The sequence below is a fragment of the Nilaparvata lugens genome, chromosome 4, assembly GCF_014356525.2.
Source record: "Nilaparvata lugens isolate BPH chromosome 4, ASM1435652v1, whole genome shotgun sequence".
Classification (NCBI taxonomy): Eukaryota; Metazoa; Arthropoda; class Insecta; order Hemiptera; family Delphacidae; genus Nilaparvata; species Nilaparvata lugens.
The window spans coordinates 66,705,708-66,725,205 of NC_052507.1; the positions used below are offsets into that span (position 1 = coordinate 66,705,708).

At 34.3% G+C, this 19,498-nt stretch overlaps 1 protein-coding gene across 1 annotated transcript; it reads right to left on the reverse strand.

Moving 5' to 3' along the window:
* Positions 1-3,775: 3,775 nt before the first annotated feature.
* On the reverse strand, positions 3,776-19,374 carry LOC111059183. Its single transcript, XM_039426265.1, has 9 exons — positions 19,195-19,374; positions 16,977-17,205; positions 14,893-15,187; positions 12,133-12,329; positions 10,605-10,718; positions 8,837-8,960; positions 7,768-8,061; positions 5,839-6,006; positions 3,776-3,949 (listed from the first exon to the last, which is right to left on the reverse strand). The coding sequence occupies exons 1-9, from the start codon at positions 19,302-19,304 to the stop codon at positions 3,816-3,818; spliced, it is 1,665 nt and encodes a 554-aa protein (XP_039282199.1). The 5' UTR covers positions 19,305-19,374; the 3' UTR covers positions 3,776-3,815.
* Positions 19,375-19,498: the final 124 nt, after the last annotated feature.

The following is a 19,498-nucleotide window of genomic DNA, read 5'->3' on the forward strand; positions in this document are numbered from 1 at the left end:
ATTTAATAATAAGCAGTTCGTGATGGAAAACAACATTGAAGAAACCTGTAAACCTACCGTCTATAGAAGGCATTGACAAGACTGAGGATTGGCAACGTTGCTCTCCTATCTTTCTCCACTGCGTGGAGCACTATAAAACGTGGACCTCACTATAGAAATTTTGTCTTGAGGTGACTTTCATACTTTGCCAATGATTCGCCCAAGATAGGCGGTTTTACAGCAATATCCTAACGTTTTCTGAGCTTTTCAGGAACTAATTGAAAGAAAATTTTTAAATTTAGTAACATGGGTTCAGCTAAAGGTGGGTTTTGGTTTGTGCGTAAACTGCCGACATCAACCACGATAATATGCATTGTTGTCGGGTGACATTCATATTGTTCAAACTTCGAATGTGCTGAATGAAAACAGCTGATCAAATAACTTTCCATTATTTGTGTTTATAGAGTTGGCAGAGGTCTAAAGCAGGGATGCCCACTATCATCGATTATCTTCAATTGTTGTTTGAAGTATGCGTTTCAACGACTAAAATGGGAGCATAGAGGTATTTATGCATAGATGGTTATCAACTGTCAAATCTACGGTTTGCTGATAATGTGATGCTTGTATCACGTTCTTCTGATGAAATGAAAATCATGCTCAATGAGCTTATAGAAGTAAGTAAAAACATACCATAGGTCTCAGTCTAAATGCAAGCAAGACAAGGCTGATGACAAATTCAATTAAAGATAAAATTGAAGTAGCTTATGGACAGATAGACTATGTGGAGGAGTACATTTGCCTAGCTCAGCTGCTTTCATTTGAAAACTGGAGCAAAAGAGATGAGCCACAGTATAAAAAAAGGTTGGTAGAAGTATTAGGCTCTTGGAAAGATTTTCAAGGGAAACTTCCCCAACGAATTAAAAGCAAAAGCGTTGAGGAAATGTGTGTACCCATCAATTTTGTATGGAGCTCAGACCTGGTCTCTCACAGCTCAACTATAGTGAGGTTCACGTTATAATGACAGTATTTGATTAACTTTGGTGTTGCTATCATTTGACAAAACAGGTAGCACTATCAATTTCTAGCTCCACAACGAGGCCAATTATGTTTTTGACAATGTAGAAATATAATGAATCAAGACAGAGAATCGGCAACGCTATTTTCCTATCTTTATCCACTGCCATTATAACGTGGACCTCATTATAGACAGGAGACAACCCAAACAAGGATGACAAGGAGCATTCTTGGTCTGCGCCTGCACCAGAGATCAGGAACACCGAAATTTTGAGACAGGTCATAGTGAAGAATCTGCAAAATGAAGCGAACCTCATCAAATGGAGATGGCCATGTTACAAGAATGGTAGCAGAGCGTGGGCAAAGATCTGCACTGAGTGGATACTGCGTGACTGTACCAGAGGAAGGGGATGTCCAGCTTATCGATGGAGGGACGAGATGGCACAGCGCGTGGGAGAAATGAGGCTCACTATAGCCACAGATAGAGAAAGATGGAAGAAGATAATCGACAAGTTATAACATGCTGTATGTAAATACATTTTGTATTTTTGAATTTTGCCAACTATTATTTACCTCGTATGAGAGGCTTTTGTTCTGTAAAGAATGTCAATAAAGCTTATTTATTTATTTGTGTTTATTAGGCCTGCCTAAGATTTTCAGAGCATTTTGAATAATATCAGCATATTGACATTTGAGGCTCAACTCAAATCGTACGACTCCAGTCTCTCGACCTTATGACTTTCTTGCTCATTGTCACTACTTCAGTTCCATGTTACTCCCTCCATTCCTGACCTCACTTCACCTCAAATTTTATTATAATTATCATGAATAGGGGTGAGTGGGGTACAGTGGGAAGTGGGGCACAGTGGGACGATGAAGAATTTTCCTTCATTTCCAACATTATTAGAGAAATTACTAGTTTGTAAGTTGGCAAACCTTCCCATCATGTGATGAGAAGCCCATCATTTTGCCACAAGTATTTTTGGAGAAGGCAACATAAACTAATTTTCTGACGCCTATAGTAAAAAGAAGGTAAGCTAAGATTCTTGCTATAAAACATAAAAAAATTAATGTCTGAACTTTTGATTCTAAAATCAAGGTTATAATGTATTCAACCGAATAAGGTATTATTATTGGTAATTTTTCCAGAAATAGCTTTTATATGATGTTTTTAAACTGAAAGAGCCCTATGGGGCACAGTGTGACTGCGATTTTGTATTAGTGAAAGTTTGTGGGAAAAAATCGGTCAATTATTATGCTGCAGAAATAGTTTAGAAAACTGATGACAGTGATTGCTGCGTTAAATACTTAAAGAGAATCTTACCAGGGTTCAAATTTGTCAAAGGAGAAGAAAAAACTTGTTTCGCATTGTAAGGTGATGTTGAACTGAAATTTCCTCCTCCTACAGCTACAACACATGGTAACACAGGAAGAACAATGCAACAAATGTCATTTAGTGTTGACTTGTCTAGATTTTCATCCCTCCTAAGGTAACTGATATAAAGAGTGTCGAATGAATCGTTTTTTCATTAAATTTTTTATTTTAGTGTCCCAGTGTACCCCAAAGGCTGTCTCACTGATGGGGCACAGTAAGGGCCACAGTGGACCACATTGTAAGGGTTAACATTTTTTTTCAATATTTACACAGTTATACTAATAAAATAAAAATATAATTATGAAAGCAGGACTTCCACTCTACATGCTAGTATATTTTTGGTTCTATTAAACTGATATTTTAATAGAATAAAAAATTCAAGGCCAAAAACTGTCCCACTGTACCCCACTCTCCCCTATATTGTCTTATCTAATTCTTAATATTGTCGTAACTAAAATGATAAAACAAAAAAGAAGCAACAGGAAATAAAATGATTCTAAACTGTGCATAGCCATGGAGATGAAACTTCAATGTTCAAATTCTAACCTCACTTCATCAAAAATACACAGTAAAACGCAACTCAAGTCGCTTCTCGATCACAACATGTCGAGTCGCCGCTCGACTCAGTCTTACAGTCGTGAGGTTGTGGAGACTAGGATCGACTGGTCTAAGGCCCGCCGCAAAGTAGACCCACGCTAATCCACGAAAAGCAACCCACGCCGTGGGATGTTTTGTGAACCATTGCTAGGCTTTTCCAGACATCTGTGTAATGCATGCAATGAATAATCCACTTGTCAGCTGATTGATTATGAATAATCCTATAGCAATGGTTTACAAAACATCCCACGGCGTGGGTTGCTTTTCGTGGCTCGCCGCAAAGTAGACCCACACTAATCTACGAAAAGCAACCCATGCCGTGGGATGTTTTGTAAACCATTGCTATAGAATTATTCATAATCAATCAGCTGACAGGTGGATTATTCATTGCATGAATGTCACCATTTGAAAGCACATGTAGCGTCGCAAAGGGACTAGAGTTGCAGTCTCTTCTCGACTTGAGTCGCGTAAGTGTGATTTCAGCCAAAAAGTAAAAACTAACCTCCCTTTAAAACATAATCAAACAGAACCTTTTAGGTCATTTAGTCAAATTGAAATCCAGCTGATCTGAGATCCTTCCCCTGCCATGGTCGACGGCACAAACGCACAAAAGAAAAACCCACCTTAACGTCTACAATGTTGTATAAGGTGTTGTTGTGAAGGGGTTAAAAATTACGCCAAAACTCAGCGTTTCCCAGCGTTCATTCAAATGTAAAGTTTGTTCAAATGCAGAGTTTAAATAATGATATTTTTCCTTGATAAAAATGCTTGGAGTAAGTGGTATGCATAGTAAATTTTTTGCTGAGGGTGATGTCCACATGAGCTCTAGGCCTGTGCGTGGTTATATAGTTCATACTCGAGCAATCAGCTCGGGAATGAAGATATTATAATGCTCATTTTCGAAGCCCTTTATTTCTGCATCGCAGAAGTTCAGTTCGTTGTAAGCAGCAGCCAACTTCTCCGGTGTGGTATCCGCAGGAAAGCCTAGAAAAAATATTCCTAAATTAGAAATTACTCTATGTGTTCCAGCCAAACTGCAGCAGTGATTGATTTGGAATTAACTCAAATATAATGAAAACTTCATATTATCAATGTCTTTTTGCCATTCACATAATCTGAAACTAGTCACTCCCCTGCAATCTTCTGATCTTTTGATCTCTGTGACAGAGATATCTATGGGGAGCTGTGAGGGTCCAGGAAATTAGCAGCATTATTGACCGAGCGAAGTGAGGTTTAAAATTCAACTCGACGGTTTTGCATTTCTCTTTATTATATTCTTGTTTATATGTTCCGCATTTACAGCGAAACGCAGCAATAGATTTTCATGAAAGTTGACAGATATGTTCCTTTTTGAATTTCGCGTCAATGTATACATAAGGTTTTTTGAAAATTTGCATTTTAAGGATAATACACAAGGAAAAGGAATCTTCTTTGAACGCCAATATTACCATAAAAACAGACTTTAGATTTATTCATCATAAATCAGCTGTCGAGTGGATTATCAATTGCATGCAATGACGCATGCAATTAATATCTCAATGTAACTTGGAAAAAAGTGGATTATTGCGATGAGGTGCAAGCGATGAGGCATGCACTTGATAACTCAAAGTAGCATATTATTAATTTTCTCCCGACTTTTCTCTGTTTTCAACTCGGTAAGCTTTTGATGATAGTAGCAAAGTTGTTTACAACAAATTATTGTCGATGCAACAACCCGAACAGCAATTAGTTGTTTACAGTGTTTACACAACTAATATCTTGCCAATATCTATACCGATATCTTGCCGACACGTCAGGAGAGGACATAATTCACTCTGATGGATAGTATTAGAGGAGGCTGTGGTTTTAACTGCGCGAGGTCTACTGTTCCCAGAACTACTAGTATTAGGATATTTTATAATCGAATATCTATTTTATTCAACAATAATACAACTCATCCATACAACTGAGCAACGTCAAGTTGTACAATCATTGCATTATATCAAACTACAGTCAGTACTATAAAAATTCACTTTAAATACTATTGAGACAATGCAAACTTTTAATAAGAAATAATGAGGGTGCTTTGAAGGTTAACAGCTGTTTTGCCATTTCAACTTTGTGAAATGATTGAACGTCGTTCAAATGGAGAAAATCGATTGGATATTAAAATTATTCATAGTTACGTTATTAATTACCAATTAATTTTTTTAAAATGAGTTTTTGTGAAAATAATTCCCAATTCGATTTTCTTGATAAGTTTCAGCAGTATACTTACAATAGACTAGATAAATACTCGAAATTTGTTAAGTTTCGGAAGAAAAGGCATTCATGACGTAATAAACATGCAAGTGGACGTATTTCATTTATTTATTTATTTATTCTTACAAAAATCTAGGAGTGCAACAGGCATAACAGCCCAAAACGCACTCATGAATACAGGAAATACATTATAAAAAAATTATTACAAAAAAATAGATATATATAAATACTAGAAAATTAATAAAAGAGAATGTTTAAATGGTACATGTGAAAAACAGAAGAGAAAAATAGTATAATAGCTACTCTGAAAAAGAAAAGAACAATGTTAAAGGTAAATGATAAAATTTGAATTTTGATTAATCAATAAGGTCAATCATAACCACATAAAATAACAACATATAACCTACGTATTACATATGGTTCTAAGAGAAGTGATAAAATAACTAGACAAAAAGGGATCAAAAGGGAAGTGGAAAAAATATTAAAAGTTAGTTAGTGGAAAAAGAGTGACCATGGAGAGAACAAAAAAAAAGGCCATTGTGAACCAGAGTAAATTAAGAACAACAGGTCTATATTACTCTTCAATTGAAGAATGGCGACATTTGTTGCCATGTTCATGTTGATATATTTACCGTCAGCGTAGCAGTATGTGGCATAGGCTGGCAACTGCATCAGATCATTCGTCATTTTGTAGATTCGTTCAAATTTCACATCAACTTGATGGCCATAGTCAATGTATGCCAGGCGAGCTGATTTATCGTTCAATAAGCTCACGCATTCGGCTCTCACTGGAATATTATCTGCAAATTTCATATTAGAATAATTATTTAATGTAATCTCAACCTAGAGAATACATGCAGGGAGGAAGATGGGAGAGCATCGTTCCCAATTTTCTCTGCCTTCTATAGAGGATACATAATACATACCGGTATATATGATGTGATATTAACTGTTCATTCTTGTCTAAATAATCAATTATACATTATTCGCCAAGAAAAAATATAATTCAATAATTAAATAACGAATCACCATAGAAATCAAGGTTTGTTAATTAATTATATTTCCACGTTGTTAAAAACGATCTGGATAGCATTGTCGAATGATAGACAAGAATAGCAACACCAATGTCAATCAAATACTGCAATTATCATGTGGACATCATAGTCATCCAATGATGATTTTTATCATTGATTGCTCATGATGTGTTTGTTATATTGTATACACATATAAAAATGGGTGAATAACTGTTAATAGTCATCCAATGAATATTCATCATTGATTGATCATGATGTATGTACATATCTGTAATTGTATGAAAAAGAATTCTACGGGTAAATCCGTTTGGTATGACTTAGGCCAGTTGCAGACGAACCACAATCGCATGTGGAATGTGGGACCGACATACTACAGAACAATACGACTAACGCAGAGAGACGTTCACACTACATTCGAGGAAACGCACTTTAGTGCAACAGTTTTCAGATGTTATACTAGGGTGCTTTTATCAGATATTTTTATCATAGCTAGCGGAAGCATAGTGCTCAAACCAGTGGTACAACAATCGCAAGGAAAATAATCGCTACCACAGCGCGCAACGTCATGTGGAAGTATCAGTGCCACTGCCATGCCTGCCAATGCATTCCGTATGCGCTGCGTTTGTGGTACCAGAGAAGGAAAATAATCGCTCCCACATCCCACATGCGATTGTGGTTCGTCTGCAACCGGCCTTACTCGAGTCTGACGTTTCGCCATCGCAGACGACATCTTCTAAGGGTGGCGTCAAAATCCACACGTCACACGAGAATGGCGTCGAAATCCACACTTCACACAAGAATGGCGTCGAAATCCACACTTTACACTCGTGTGAAATGTGGATTTCGACGCCACCCTCAGAAAATATCGTCTGCGATGGCGTCGAAACGTCAGACTCGAGTAAAGCTGGGGTTTCGTTTGTGTCGATCACGACAGGGAAAGAATCTCAGATTGGGTGGATTTCAATTTTTTTTCAAATCAAATTTATTCACCAATAAACAACAGTTTTACAAGAAAATAAATGAATAATTTGTAGTTAAATAATTGGCGTGTCTAGAAAAAGAAATCTTGTGCTCTAGCCACTAGTTCAAAACATTCCTTACCTATATTTTAGCATGATTTTAGAATGTATACAGCTCTTTATATTTGTTTTTCTACATAACCTAAAAGATTATGTTCAATTTTGTTTTAATTGGGCAGGTTGAGCTTACACTTTTTCATACTTTTAAATGGCAATATGTTGATATTATTAGAAATGTTTAATTCTTGAATAATAAACACAAATAATGAAAAGTTATTTGATCAGCTATTTTAGCACACTTGAAATTTGGACAAAATGAATGTCAACAATGCTTGTCGTCGTCGACTGCGGAACTTTACGCACAAACGAAAATGCACCTTAAGTCAAAGCAAACGGATGTAGCCGGAGAATTCTTTTTCATATGATATATCCATCCGCGAAAAACTCTAATGTAATATCTGTAATTGTATACACAAATGAATGCTAATAAGATAAATAACATGCTTACCCTCTCCAAGACAAACGCAGAGTTCGCCCCTGTGAGGCACATACTTGTTGATTTCTTCGCCGTTCTGTCGACTGGCAATGTACTCTGACATCTGATCACATAGCACCTTGGTGTAGGTCACAATCAATGCCTTGCTAGCTTTGCATGCTACCAACTGAATGCGGCCGTCATGTACTGTGCTACTATCAAAAGGTGGTACATACGACAAAATAATACTTTCCGTTTCTCCAATCTTGAATCGGTTTTCTTCTGAAGGTAATGGTAGATCGAGTAGCATGGGGTATGTTTGTAGAGCTAGAAATAAATTATTGAATAAATTAGAATTCAGTTCAACTACTAGAGAAAAAATGCAATAACCAATAAGGCTGATGATTGTGAAAACATATCGTTGCTTACTGTGTTCTGACTTTGATATAAAAATATATTATTTATTAGGCTGGCCACTAACGGTAAGAAATGCATGATAAACTTGCATGTACATGCATGTTTATCATACGGTACCCACACACATGTTCATCATGCATGTTTTTTCATCAGTGAGAGCCTTTTAACGTAAATTAAACAACCATTCTGTCTATCAGAAATTACTAAAAAATAGTATATCAATAAACTAAAAAAATTGTTTTTAATAAAGTGTTTCAAAATAATTAGAAAATAATATTAAAGAAAATAAATGAATGGTGTGATGTTGTAAGAAATTTATATTAGATGATTATCATCTAGGTACTATTTATTTAAATATTACCGAGAAAATGGAATAAATAAAAATAATTTTTGAAAATAATAATTTGTAATTTTAAAACTATAAAATTATAATTTAATTATAATTTATGATGTGTTTTAAATTATAATGTGAATTTAAATTTAATTATAATTTATGAAATTATAATTTGATTTGCTCTAAACTGGAGTTCTTATTCAGAAACAGTGAACCCATTCATAATTTCTGTCAAGATATTGCTGAAAGGAACCGATAGCTTTTCTTTAGGTGATAGGTGAAAACTATCAAACCTTTTTGGAGAAAAATTGGTAGCACGGCAATGGATTATAAAAATAAATAATACTTTACCCAAAGATGTATTGAAGTGCGGCTCTCTCAACCAACTCGGCTCCAAAAGATCACGAATCTTTCTATTTAGATCTGTTTTGTCTGATACTTTGGTCAATTGAACTTCTTTATGATTTTCAAACGTCTAGAAAGAATCAATGAACTCTATAAAGTAGTCATTATGGAGATGTAATACTTCAAGTTAATAAGGGAAGCTCCTCAGATTTTAATTTGCGTTGCCTATAAAATTATTAGATGAATACAACCTAAAAGGTTCTGTTCAATCATTAAAGGTGAAAGGTTTTAAGATTTTGATGTTATTCGGAATGTTTTGATAATATTAGATAATTAAGACAAATAAAGAGAAAATATGAAATACTGGACAATTTGAAATAATACACCCAGAATAAGTGAGTGATATACGAGTAGAATCTTTATAGTGAGTAGAAGATTTAGTATTTTTGAGGGGTACCTCAGAGAAACTTTCTGGGCAATACAATGTTCAATATAAAATTAGTCTTCTTAAGCTGCGTTTACACCAAAGTTGTCAACAAAATGTTGTTCACAAATACTTTTATACAAAAAAGTTGTCAAATTTTTATAGAAAACAAGTTGCTGTTCTCAAATGTAGTATGTAGAACAACAAAGGTTGTCAAATAATTCCCAAAGTGTAGTCGGCGTAGACTTGTGAAGGGGGAACATTTTGTTGGCAATTTTCTCAGTGTTTCCCATACTGAGTGGAAACAAACATTTTGTTAAAAAAAGGATTTCCACAAGATGACGGAAAAATATTGCTGTGCTTTTTAAAAATTGGCAACAAATTGCAGCAATTAGCTTCAAACTCAATTGTCAACTCAGGTGTAAACGCGTCTTTATTGAACAATTGATCAATACTTTCTTGAAGTCAATAATCTCATCAATTGAAATAATAAACATTTGATGAAATCGAGTTTAAAATTAAACCATTACAATTCAATTATGATTATTTTTGTTCTCGAAATTCAGACAACATGTCTTTCACTAGCTCGGAAATAAAATAATATCTGCGGTTTTTTGTGTGTCACATTCGTTTTAACAAGCTAAAGCCAACTCTCTGCATCAGTCTTTGAGTGCCGTGACGTTGTATTTCGGCCGACAATCGGTAAGTGTGAAAACAAATCATCAAGACAATAAAACAACTTAAAAAAATGTTGACATTTTAAAATACAGTTCAATTTTGGAAGTATCCACTGCATATTTGTGAACACTACATTATAGTTTTGAATTGTTGAACACAAATAGTTATAAATTTTATACATTCAGCCTAGCATATTCAGTCTAATGTCAAAAATAATGGTGTACAATATTCAATGGATTGAATATTTCGCTAGGTTACACTATAGAGAAGAGATAGCACAGTATGAAAGACTACCAGCATCACATATTTGAAAAAGAATTTATCTCTCTCTTTGTTATTTATTTGGACATTCCCATAATTGCATATTAATATTTCATGAAATTGTAGTTATTTTAGAATAGTATCCTTTCAATTATTGTATTGTATGTGTGACATTTGTTGTATAATGTGACGAAGTAATGCTTCTGAGGTCTTAGAAGGGGTTACAATAAAACTTATTCTATTCTTTTCTTTTCACATAGCTTTACGAAAAATACCTAATAGGACTGACTATCGGCCAGTGAAATTTGGAACATAAACGTCCTAAAACATGGGATATCTTCGTATGCTATCTTTTCTCTATGGCTATAGGCTGAATAAATATTGAAAATCATAGATCAATAGTCAACTTACGATTATCAACAACTCCTCCTGTGCAGCGAGTTTGATGATGTAATCATAAGCCGCTGGTGTCAGAGTTTTAAATTCGATATCTGCAAGGCCGACTTCAATCGCACAGACTGGAATCTACAAAAGTAAGACATTGTCTTTCAATTCAGTGGAATACAAAATGCATCATAATTCACAACCTTAATACAGTATCATAACGCCATTAGGAAAACTACTTTATTGCAGAAAAAAAATCTGGTGTGGCGCACTCCCACAACTTTCCTTGCCGTTATGAAAATTTATCACCTGACGCTAGTGTCCACGCGCATCTCAAGCCTACTATTCAAAGTCAACGATTCAAGCCAGCTGGTGACAGGACAATAACGCTGGAGACTCACGAAGTCTGCTATCTCTTCATAGTGAATGATTTAATAGAATCAACAGTTGCCAACAACTGAAATAATAACATTTTCTCGAATTTCGAGCTTATTTTAAATTTTAGGTGGAAATGTTACTGAACATTAATTGTAGAGATTTCCATGCTCAATCTTTTCCATTTGGAATTTTTTGTTTAAAATGTATCTGAAGCCTGATAATTGGGAATATAAATTCAAACTTTGCATAGATGGGGCGGAGCTCCTTGAATTTTTACAGATATGGGACTTGTGGCAGTTGATAGAGCTTATCAATGACTATTTTAGGTATAAATTTGATCAAAATCGTTCGAGCCGTTTTCGAGAAAATCGCGAAAAACCCTGTTTTTGACAACATTTTCGCCATTTCATCCGCCATCTTGAATTGCATTAGATCGAAATTTTTCGTGTCGGATCCTTATATTGTAAGGACCTTAAGTTCCAAATTTCAAGTCATTCCGTTAATTGGGAGATGAGATATCGTGTACACAGACGCACATACATATACACACACACACACATACAGACCAATACCCAAAAACCACTTTTTTGGACTCAGGGGACCTTGGAACGTATAGAAATTTAGAAATCGGTACTTAAATTTTTTCGGAAAGCAATACTTTCCTTACCTATGGTAATAGGGTAAGGAAAGTAATAAAAATCGAATGAGATTAAATTGAATTGAAGAAAGAATTGATGGGAAAATAAAACATACGGTTTGAAATTAATATCATTCTGGAAGTATGAATGATTCACAATCTTAATATCATAATAACATTAGGAAAGCTGCTTTATTGTAGGAAAAATAAAAATAGAATGAAATTGAATTGATGGGAAAGTAGAACTTATGGATTCCAGTTCCTTTGAAATCAATATCATTCTGGAAGTATGAATGATTTACAACATTAATATCATAATAACATTAGGAAAGCTGCTTTATTGTGGTAAAAATGAAAATCGAATGAAATTAAATTGATGAGAAAGTAGAACTTATGAATTTCAGTTTGTATGAAATCAATATCATTCTGGAAGTATGAATGATTCACAACATTAATATCATAATAACATTAGGAAAGCTACTTTATTGTAGTAACACTGAACATCGAATGAAATTGGATTGATGGAGAAGTAGAACTTACGGATTTCAGTTTGTTTGAAATCAACATCATTCTGGAAGTATGAATGATGTCTGTATTTCCATGGTCCACAAATAAGACTTTATAGTAATCTTTTTTGTCGGTTTTTTCTAAAATTCGAGCCCTGTAATGCTTACAGTCATGATGCCAAACTACTGCAACCAGCTCCCCCATAAATGGAGGTCTGCCCAGGCAGTTGCCTGCAACATGAAAATTGGCAATGATTAATACGAGCGAAATAATATATTAACCAGGTTTTACATGTAAATTGATCTCCTCAAACAAGTTAAACTCTTTATAAGCTTTCGAAATAGCGATTAGATACGGTTTCACTTGAATATTAATACAACAAATTCCACTAAAATAAGTGAATGTAATTCAATTCAATATGGATATCTATCACCACAATGTCACATCTATTAGTTTCGACTATAAGAGAAGCACGTCGTATTTCCATAGAATAAGCATTTTCATGATGGAATGATTTATATAAGTCTGCAAGTATTTCTGCTGAATGAAAATATTTCATGATAATATTTGAATACTACATAGCGTTTCCTCGTGAGAACTTAATTTCTCACGAATAAGAGTGTAATGTTACAGCAACGAACAACGTTAGTAGACTGTCTACTAAAGCTGGGGTTTCGTTTGTTCGTAAATGCCGTCGTCGACCACGACAGAGAGAGAATCTCAGATTGGGTAGATTTCAATTTGTCTAGATAACCTAAAAGATTATGTTTTAATGAGGCAGGTTGAGCTTATGCTTTTTTACACTTTTAAATGGCAATATGTTGATATTATTAGAAATGTTTAATTCTTTAATAATAACAAATTATTTGATCAGCTGTTTTAGCACACTTGAAATTTGGACAATATGAATGTCAACATTACTTGTCGTCGACTGAGGAAATTTACGCACAAACGAGAATGCACCTTTTCTTTGATGTTACAGTTTGTTGATTGTATCACAATGTCAATAATAATATATCAATTTTGATGTATCGATAGTAATATCAATCTATATAATATATAAAATGAATGTCTGTTTGTCTCAAAAACTACTTGACAGAACTGCATGAAACTTTGGAAATATGTTGTGTGAATATTGGGGATGGTTTCTGACCAGAAATTTTGATAGGGGGGCAAATAATAATTATTTATTAATCCATTTAACAGACCTTTGTTTCGAAATTTTTGGCCGAGCGGCTACCTATAATTTAGCATCTAAAGTTACCAGCTGTATAATAAACACGTCACCCTGTGATAAATTGTGTACTGGTATTAAAACGGTAGTTTGGAGTTGAAGTTAGTGTAGTTGATTGGTACCAGCTGTAGATAATCGTTCCTTAGAAGACCTATACAAATAATCCCCCTTACTCCCCTATCATTGAGAAACTGGAAAATGTTGGAAAAAATTATGCAATCTCATGAAAGAGAGTTGTTCATAATGCATTCATTAATTACTGAAGAATGACAGACTATTTTTTTTTTAAATTTTGCTTATAGTCCAGGCAATGAATGCTCAAAAAAGGGTATAGGGGGAAAAGTTGAGAAGACAATTTTTGACCCCGCGGTTTTGTTTAGGGGGTATATTAATAGTCCCCACCCCTACCCCCTGTGCTAAGGGGGTGGGGGTGGTTTAAAGGTACCATTTTTTGGTTTCTCGCATAAAACTCAACAACTATGTATTCTAAGGACTTGACTGTCATATAACAAATTAAAGCTTACATAATTTCCCAAAATATTCATTCCACAACTGTTTTTATATCTCCACTAGTTTTCGAGATATCCGCTCTAGAAGGTGTGACATTTTTGAAAAAAAAAACACGTTTGCCACCAATTTTTTCTATTTTTGCTCTTATAATTTTTTAAAAATCGACGGAAAAAATCCATGCTGATTATGAGCTTATAAGGCATTAAATTCTCTTCAATTTGATGTATAATTTCACGCTTTTACGAATTTCCCTACACCTTTTGTAGCATCTTTAGTGTTGAGTGTGAAATCTCAATTTTTGCAACAATACACCAATTGACAAACGAATTTGGAGAGAATCTTTTAAACAAAATTTTCGACTTTGCAGCTTTGTTGAGACTAGTTAGGAGGAAAAAATTTCACCCCCTACATTGAAGCTGCTATAAAAATGAGAGGAAAACTTGTAATAGTGAAGTAATACATCATTTCAAAGAAAATTCAATGCTCGACAAACCTAAGATATCCCATGGTATAGGGCGTTTATGTTCCAAATTTCACTGTTAACTCAAGCCGATAATCCTAGTGGTTATTTTTCGTGAAGCTATGTGGTGCTAATAGTATTTCATACCGTACCGTTCTTAAGCTGCGTTTAAACCGGAGTTAATAACAAAATGTTAATAACTTAATTCTTATAGATTCTATTAGATTGAACATAGCTTATCATACATATGATGAACATATGTGTTTGACAAGTTCCGTTCAATCTAATAGGTATAAGGATTAAGTTATTAACATTATTTTAATAACTTTGGTGTAAATCCAGATTTACACTTTCACCCGGCCAAGACAGTAATAATACACAGTAGTCGACAGTAATCGGCTTGAGTTAACAGTGAAATTTGAAACATAAACGACCTATGATCCCATGGGATATCTTCTTATGCTAGCTTTTCTCTATGTTTTTATTGTGGTTTGTGAGAAATAACAACATTTATTATTATAGAATATACGTTACAATACTGAAATATTTTTAGAAATTACTTTCGATGATCGAAAGCGAAACTGCATACTCAATGTAAATTCAGCTGCCACGTCTGCTTCCAGCATGAGATAGAATTCGGCAAGTTCAGGATTGGCCGGTCGCACATACATCTTGTTGATTTCTTGAAATGAGCTGATGACGACTACATCTCCAGACTTCAGCTTGGATGTGGCGAGTTCAGGCACCTGATCTGGCTCTATGTTCCACCTGGACACACGTCCAGCTCCCAAATGTTTCGGTTCATCACCTGTTGAGTACATTTCGGCCTCCCATTCACCTGAATCTGTAAGCTTCTTTACCAGTGTGACACGCAACACATCTTCCTGTAAACAATTTACATTTATTTTTTTATTAATCTAGTTTCAAATTAAATTCAATTTTCGGGATAATTTGTGAAAAATTTAGCGATGTAATATTTGTGATTTAATCGGCTGGGAATAACCAAGTTGAGAAGTTGAATTGAAGCGGTGCAAATTAGAATTTACACACAAGGATCTATATCCTCAATAAATAGTAGTTCTGTGAACAGTAGACCTCGCGCAGTTGTAAACCACAGTCTCCTCTAATACTGTCCATCAGAGTAAATTCTGTCCTGTCCTGTCGTGTCGGCGAGATATCGGTGTATAAACGACTAATGGCTGTTTGGGTTGTTGTATCGACAATAATTTGATGTAGACAGCTATATTATGATACTATCATCAAAAGCTTACCCAGTTGAAAGCAGAGAAAAGTCGGGAGAAATGCTACTTCAAGTTATCAATTACATGCCTCACTGCATGCAATTAATAGTCCACACAACAGCTGTTTTTTTTTCATTAAGTTACATTGAATAATATTGAATTGCATGTGTCAACGCATGTAATTTATAATCCACTCGACAGCTGATTTATGATGAATAATTCTATAGTCTGATTACTCTAATATTGGCGAATGAAGGAGGCTCCTTTTCCATTTATATTATCCTTGAAATGCAAAATTCCCAAAAACCTTGTATATACGTCGACGCGCAATTTAAAAGGAACATACCTGTCAAATTTCATGAAAATCTATAACTGCGTTTCGCCGTAAATGCGCAACATATAAACATAAAGAGATATGCAAAACCGTCGATTTGAATCTTAGACCTCACTTCGCTCGGTCAATAATGGTATTGTAAATAGGAAACCAATAAAATGATAAAATTATAAGTAAGTTGATAAATTAATATAAGAAAATTGCAGGGGATAACTAGTTATTGACCGAGCGAAGTGAGGTCTAAGATTCAAGTCGACGGTTTGGCATTTCTCTTAATGTTTAAATGTTTATATGTTGCGCATTTACGGCGAAACGCGGTAATAGATTTTCCTGAAATTTGACAGGTATGTTCCTTTTTTAATTGCGCGTCGACGTATATACAAGGTTTTTTTTTGGAAATTTTGCATTTCAAGGATAATATAAAAGGAAACAGGAGCCTCCTTCATACGCCAATATTAGAGTAAAAATCAGACTATAGAATAATTATTCATCATAAATCAGCTGACTGATTACACAGATGTGTGGAGAAGCCAGTCTATTGCTGTATTTCCATAAGGTCTATAGTTTCAATCAGGTACTTGTGGATGAGAATACTGCGTGAGGTCAACTGTTCACAGAACTACTAGTAGTTATAAAATTTATAACTCATTTTATAGTTATAAATGAGTTTGAGCTTTTATATACAGTGCTCAGACTCAGGCCTCATTATTTGTGTTTCCTCAGTTATGTGTTGTTAGCTTTTGTGCCCATCTTTTACTATTACCATTGCAGTTACAGGAACAGAAAGATTCATAGAAAAATGACTATGGTAAGCTAAAAATTTACCCCTAACTAAGAGAGTGATTCTTGCATTTATCTGCAGAACAATATTTGCTTTTCAATTGCTTTGCAATTATTGCTTTTTCCAAAGTTTTGGCCGTTGCTTTCAACGTTATCACTCTACTATATCCTACTACTACTCAACTAAATAACTGTATTCACTATAGAGCTCAATCCTTGAATCAAGGGAGTTTAGTTTTAACCAGGGAAATCCTCCTCACATATTATAAATAGGTTACAAATACAGACATAATTGGGATAAATAAGACATATTCTTACCTGTTGAATAACAGATGATGGACTAGAATTCAAACGGAGATTCACAGACAACAAAGGAATGTTTTCCATATGACCCGACATCTTTTTGAGATCTTTTGAGATGACTGGAAGTCCGAAGTCTACTAATGCTAAATTAAAGAGACCATTACTCTCTGATAAGACAATTCCGCGTCTCCAGAATGGATCGGTATGTACACAATAAATAGCAACCATTTCATTCAATTGAGGCCTAAACAACACAAAAACAAACAACATAATACAATTAGTGAGCCAATAAAGTAAAAAAAATAAAAAAGCTTTTTACATGACTAAGAATACTTCATACATTAATATTTTTATAAGCAACTATACACAAAAGCTACTATAGAGTTATCACAACTTAATACACATATACAAATACACAATAGACAAATACTACAGATACTACTTATAGAATAAAAACATTAGAATAGCTCACATTATGTTGAGAGATTTTGAAAATTGATCATTCTTCCCCAGTGACCCACTCATTTCCCACTATGTTGTCAACATATAGGCACAGCTTCACAATACTGTAATCACATCTTTCGAAATAATGTACCTGAATACAAAATATATCTATCCTATAAAAGCAATGTAAGTATTTTCAATGTATTTATCCTATAAATAGTGTATCAGTGTTTATTAAATTGTAGGCCTAGTACTGGTGACAGGACAATAACGCTCGATGCACACGAGATCTGCTATCTCTTCATAGTGAATGATCTAATAGAATCAACAGTTGCCAACAGTTTGCAATTGAAATAATAACATTATCTCTAATTTCGAGCTTATTTTAAATTTTAGGTGAAAATGTTACTGAACATTAATTGTAGAGATTTTTATGCTCAATCTTTTCCACTTGTAATTTTTTGTTTTAATTGTATCTGAAGCCTGATAATTGGGAATCTAAAATCAAACTTTGCATAGATGGGGCGGAGCTCCTGGAATTTTCACAGATTTGTGACTTGTGTCAGTTGATAGAGCTTATTAATGACTATTTCAGGTATAAATTTGATCAAAATCGATGGAGCCGTTTTCGAGAAAATCGCGAAAAACCTGTTTTTGACAACATTTTCTCCATTTTAGCCGCCATCTTGAATTGCATTTGATCGAGATTGTTAGTATCGGATCCTTATATTATAAGGACCTTAAGTTCCAAATTTCAAGTCATTCCGTTAATTGGGAGATGAGATATCGTGTACACAGACGCACATACATTCATACACACACTCACACACATACAGACCAATACCCAAAAACCACTTTTTTGGACTCAGGGGACCTTGAAACGTATAGAAATTTAGAAATTGGGGTACCTTAATTTTTTCGGAAAGCAATACTTTCCTTACCTATGGTAATAGGGCAAGGAAAGTAATACACAAATACTACAGACACCACTTATAGTATAAAAAGATTAAAATTATAGCTCACACTGTGTTGAGAGATTTTGAAAACTGATCATTCTTCCCCAGTGACCCACTCATTTCCCACTATGTTGTCAACATACAGGCACAGCTTTCACAATACTGTAATCACATCTTTCGAAATAATGTACCTAAATACAAAGTATATCTATCCTATAAAAGCAATGTGAGTATTTTCAATGTGTTTATCCTATAAATAGTGTATCAGTGTTTATTAAATTGTAGGCCTAGTACTTTTGAAAGTATAATATTATCTAGTCTGCATTAGCTTAGTTATGATTTTTTCTCATTCTGTATAAAATTGAAAATGATAATTTTGAGAATGTATGATGAGAGTGAATACTGTATTTCGAATAGATCATTAATATATGTAAGTTCGGAAATTCTACGATAATGAATTCAATTTATCGTAAAATTTTTAAATGAACTTTGAAATATCAAGTTTTTGTTAAAATGTAGATTCTTCCATTTGAAAAAAGAACTAATCAAGTTTGAGAATGGTATGAAATAGAATATTTCAATATAAAGTAAGTTATACACCAGGTTTCACAAAATACTGTTACTCTTAATCCCGATTAAATGCCAGGAGAACCAATCAGAGAAGCCTTATTTTCAAAAAAGCCTTCCCTGATTGGTTCTCGTGGAATTTATTGATTAAAAGTAACAGGAATTTGTGCAACCGGGCCATATAATATATGTCCTTCATGAGATGTGAGATGATACAGATTCAAACCGATTTATCGTTATCGATCTTTTAGTCGACAAAAACTTACCGATAAGGCTCTATCAGAGGATTTCCCAAGTCCAATCTATGGATTAGTTTGAAAAAATCTTGGGCTTCTTCAGGCTTTATTATGCAAGTAAATAACTTGTCACTCAACATTCTCGTTGCCTGGCAGTAGACAGTATCATTCTCTTTTGATGCATCAATAATATTTTTGAACTTATTCAATCTGAAACATGAATTGATCAGTGATGTAGAAAACATTATTTTGGAATCTAGGTGAAAGCTTATAGTGAGATCCACGTTATAATGGCAGTGTAGAAAGATAGGTGAACAGCGTTGCCGATTCTCTG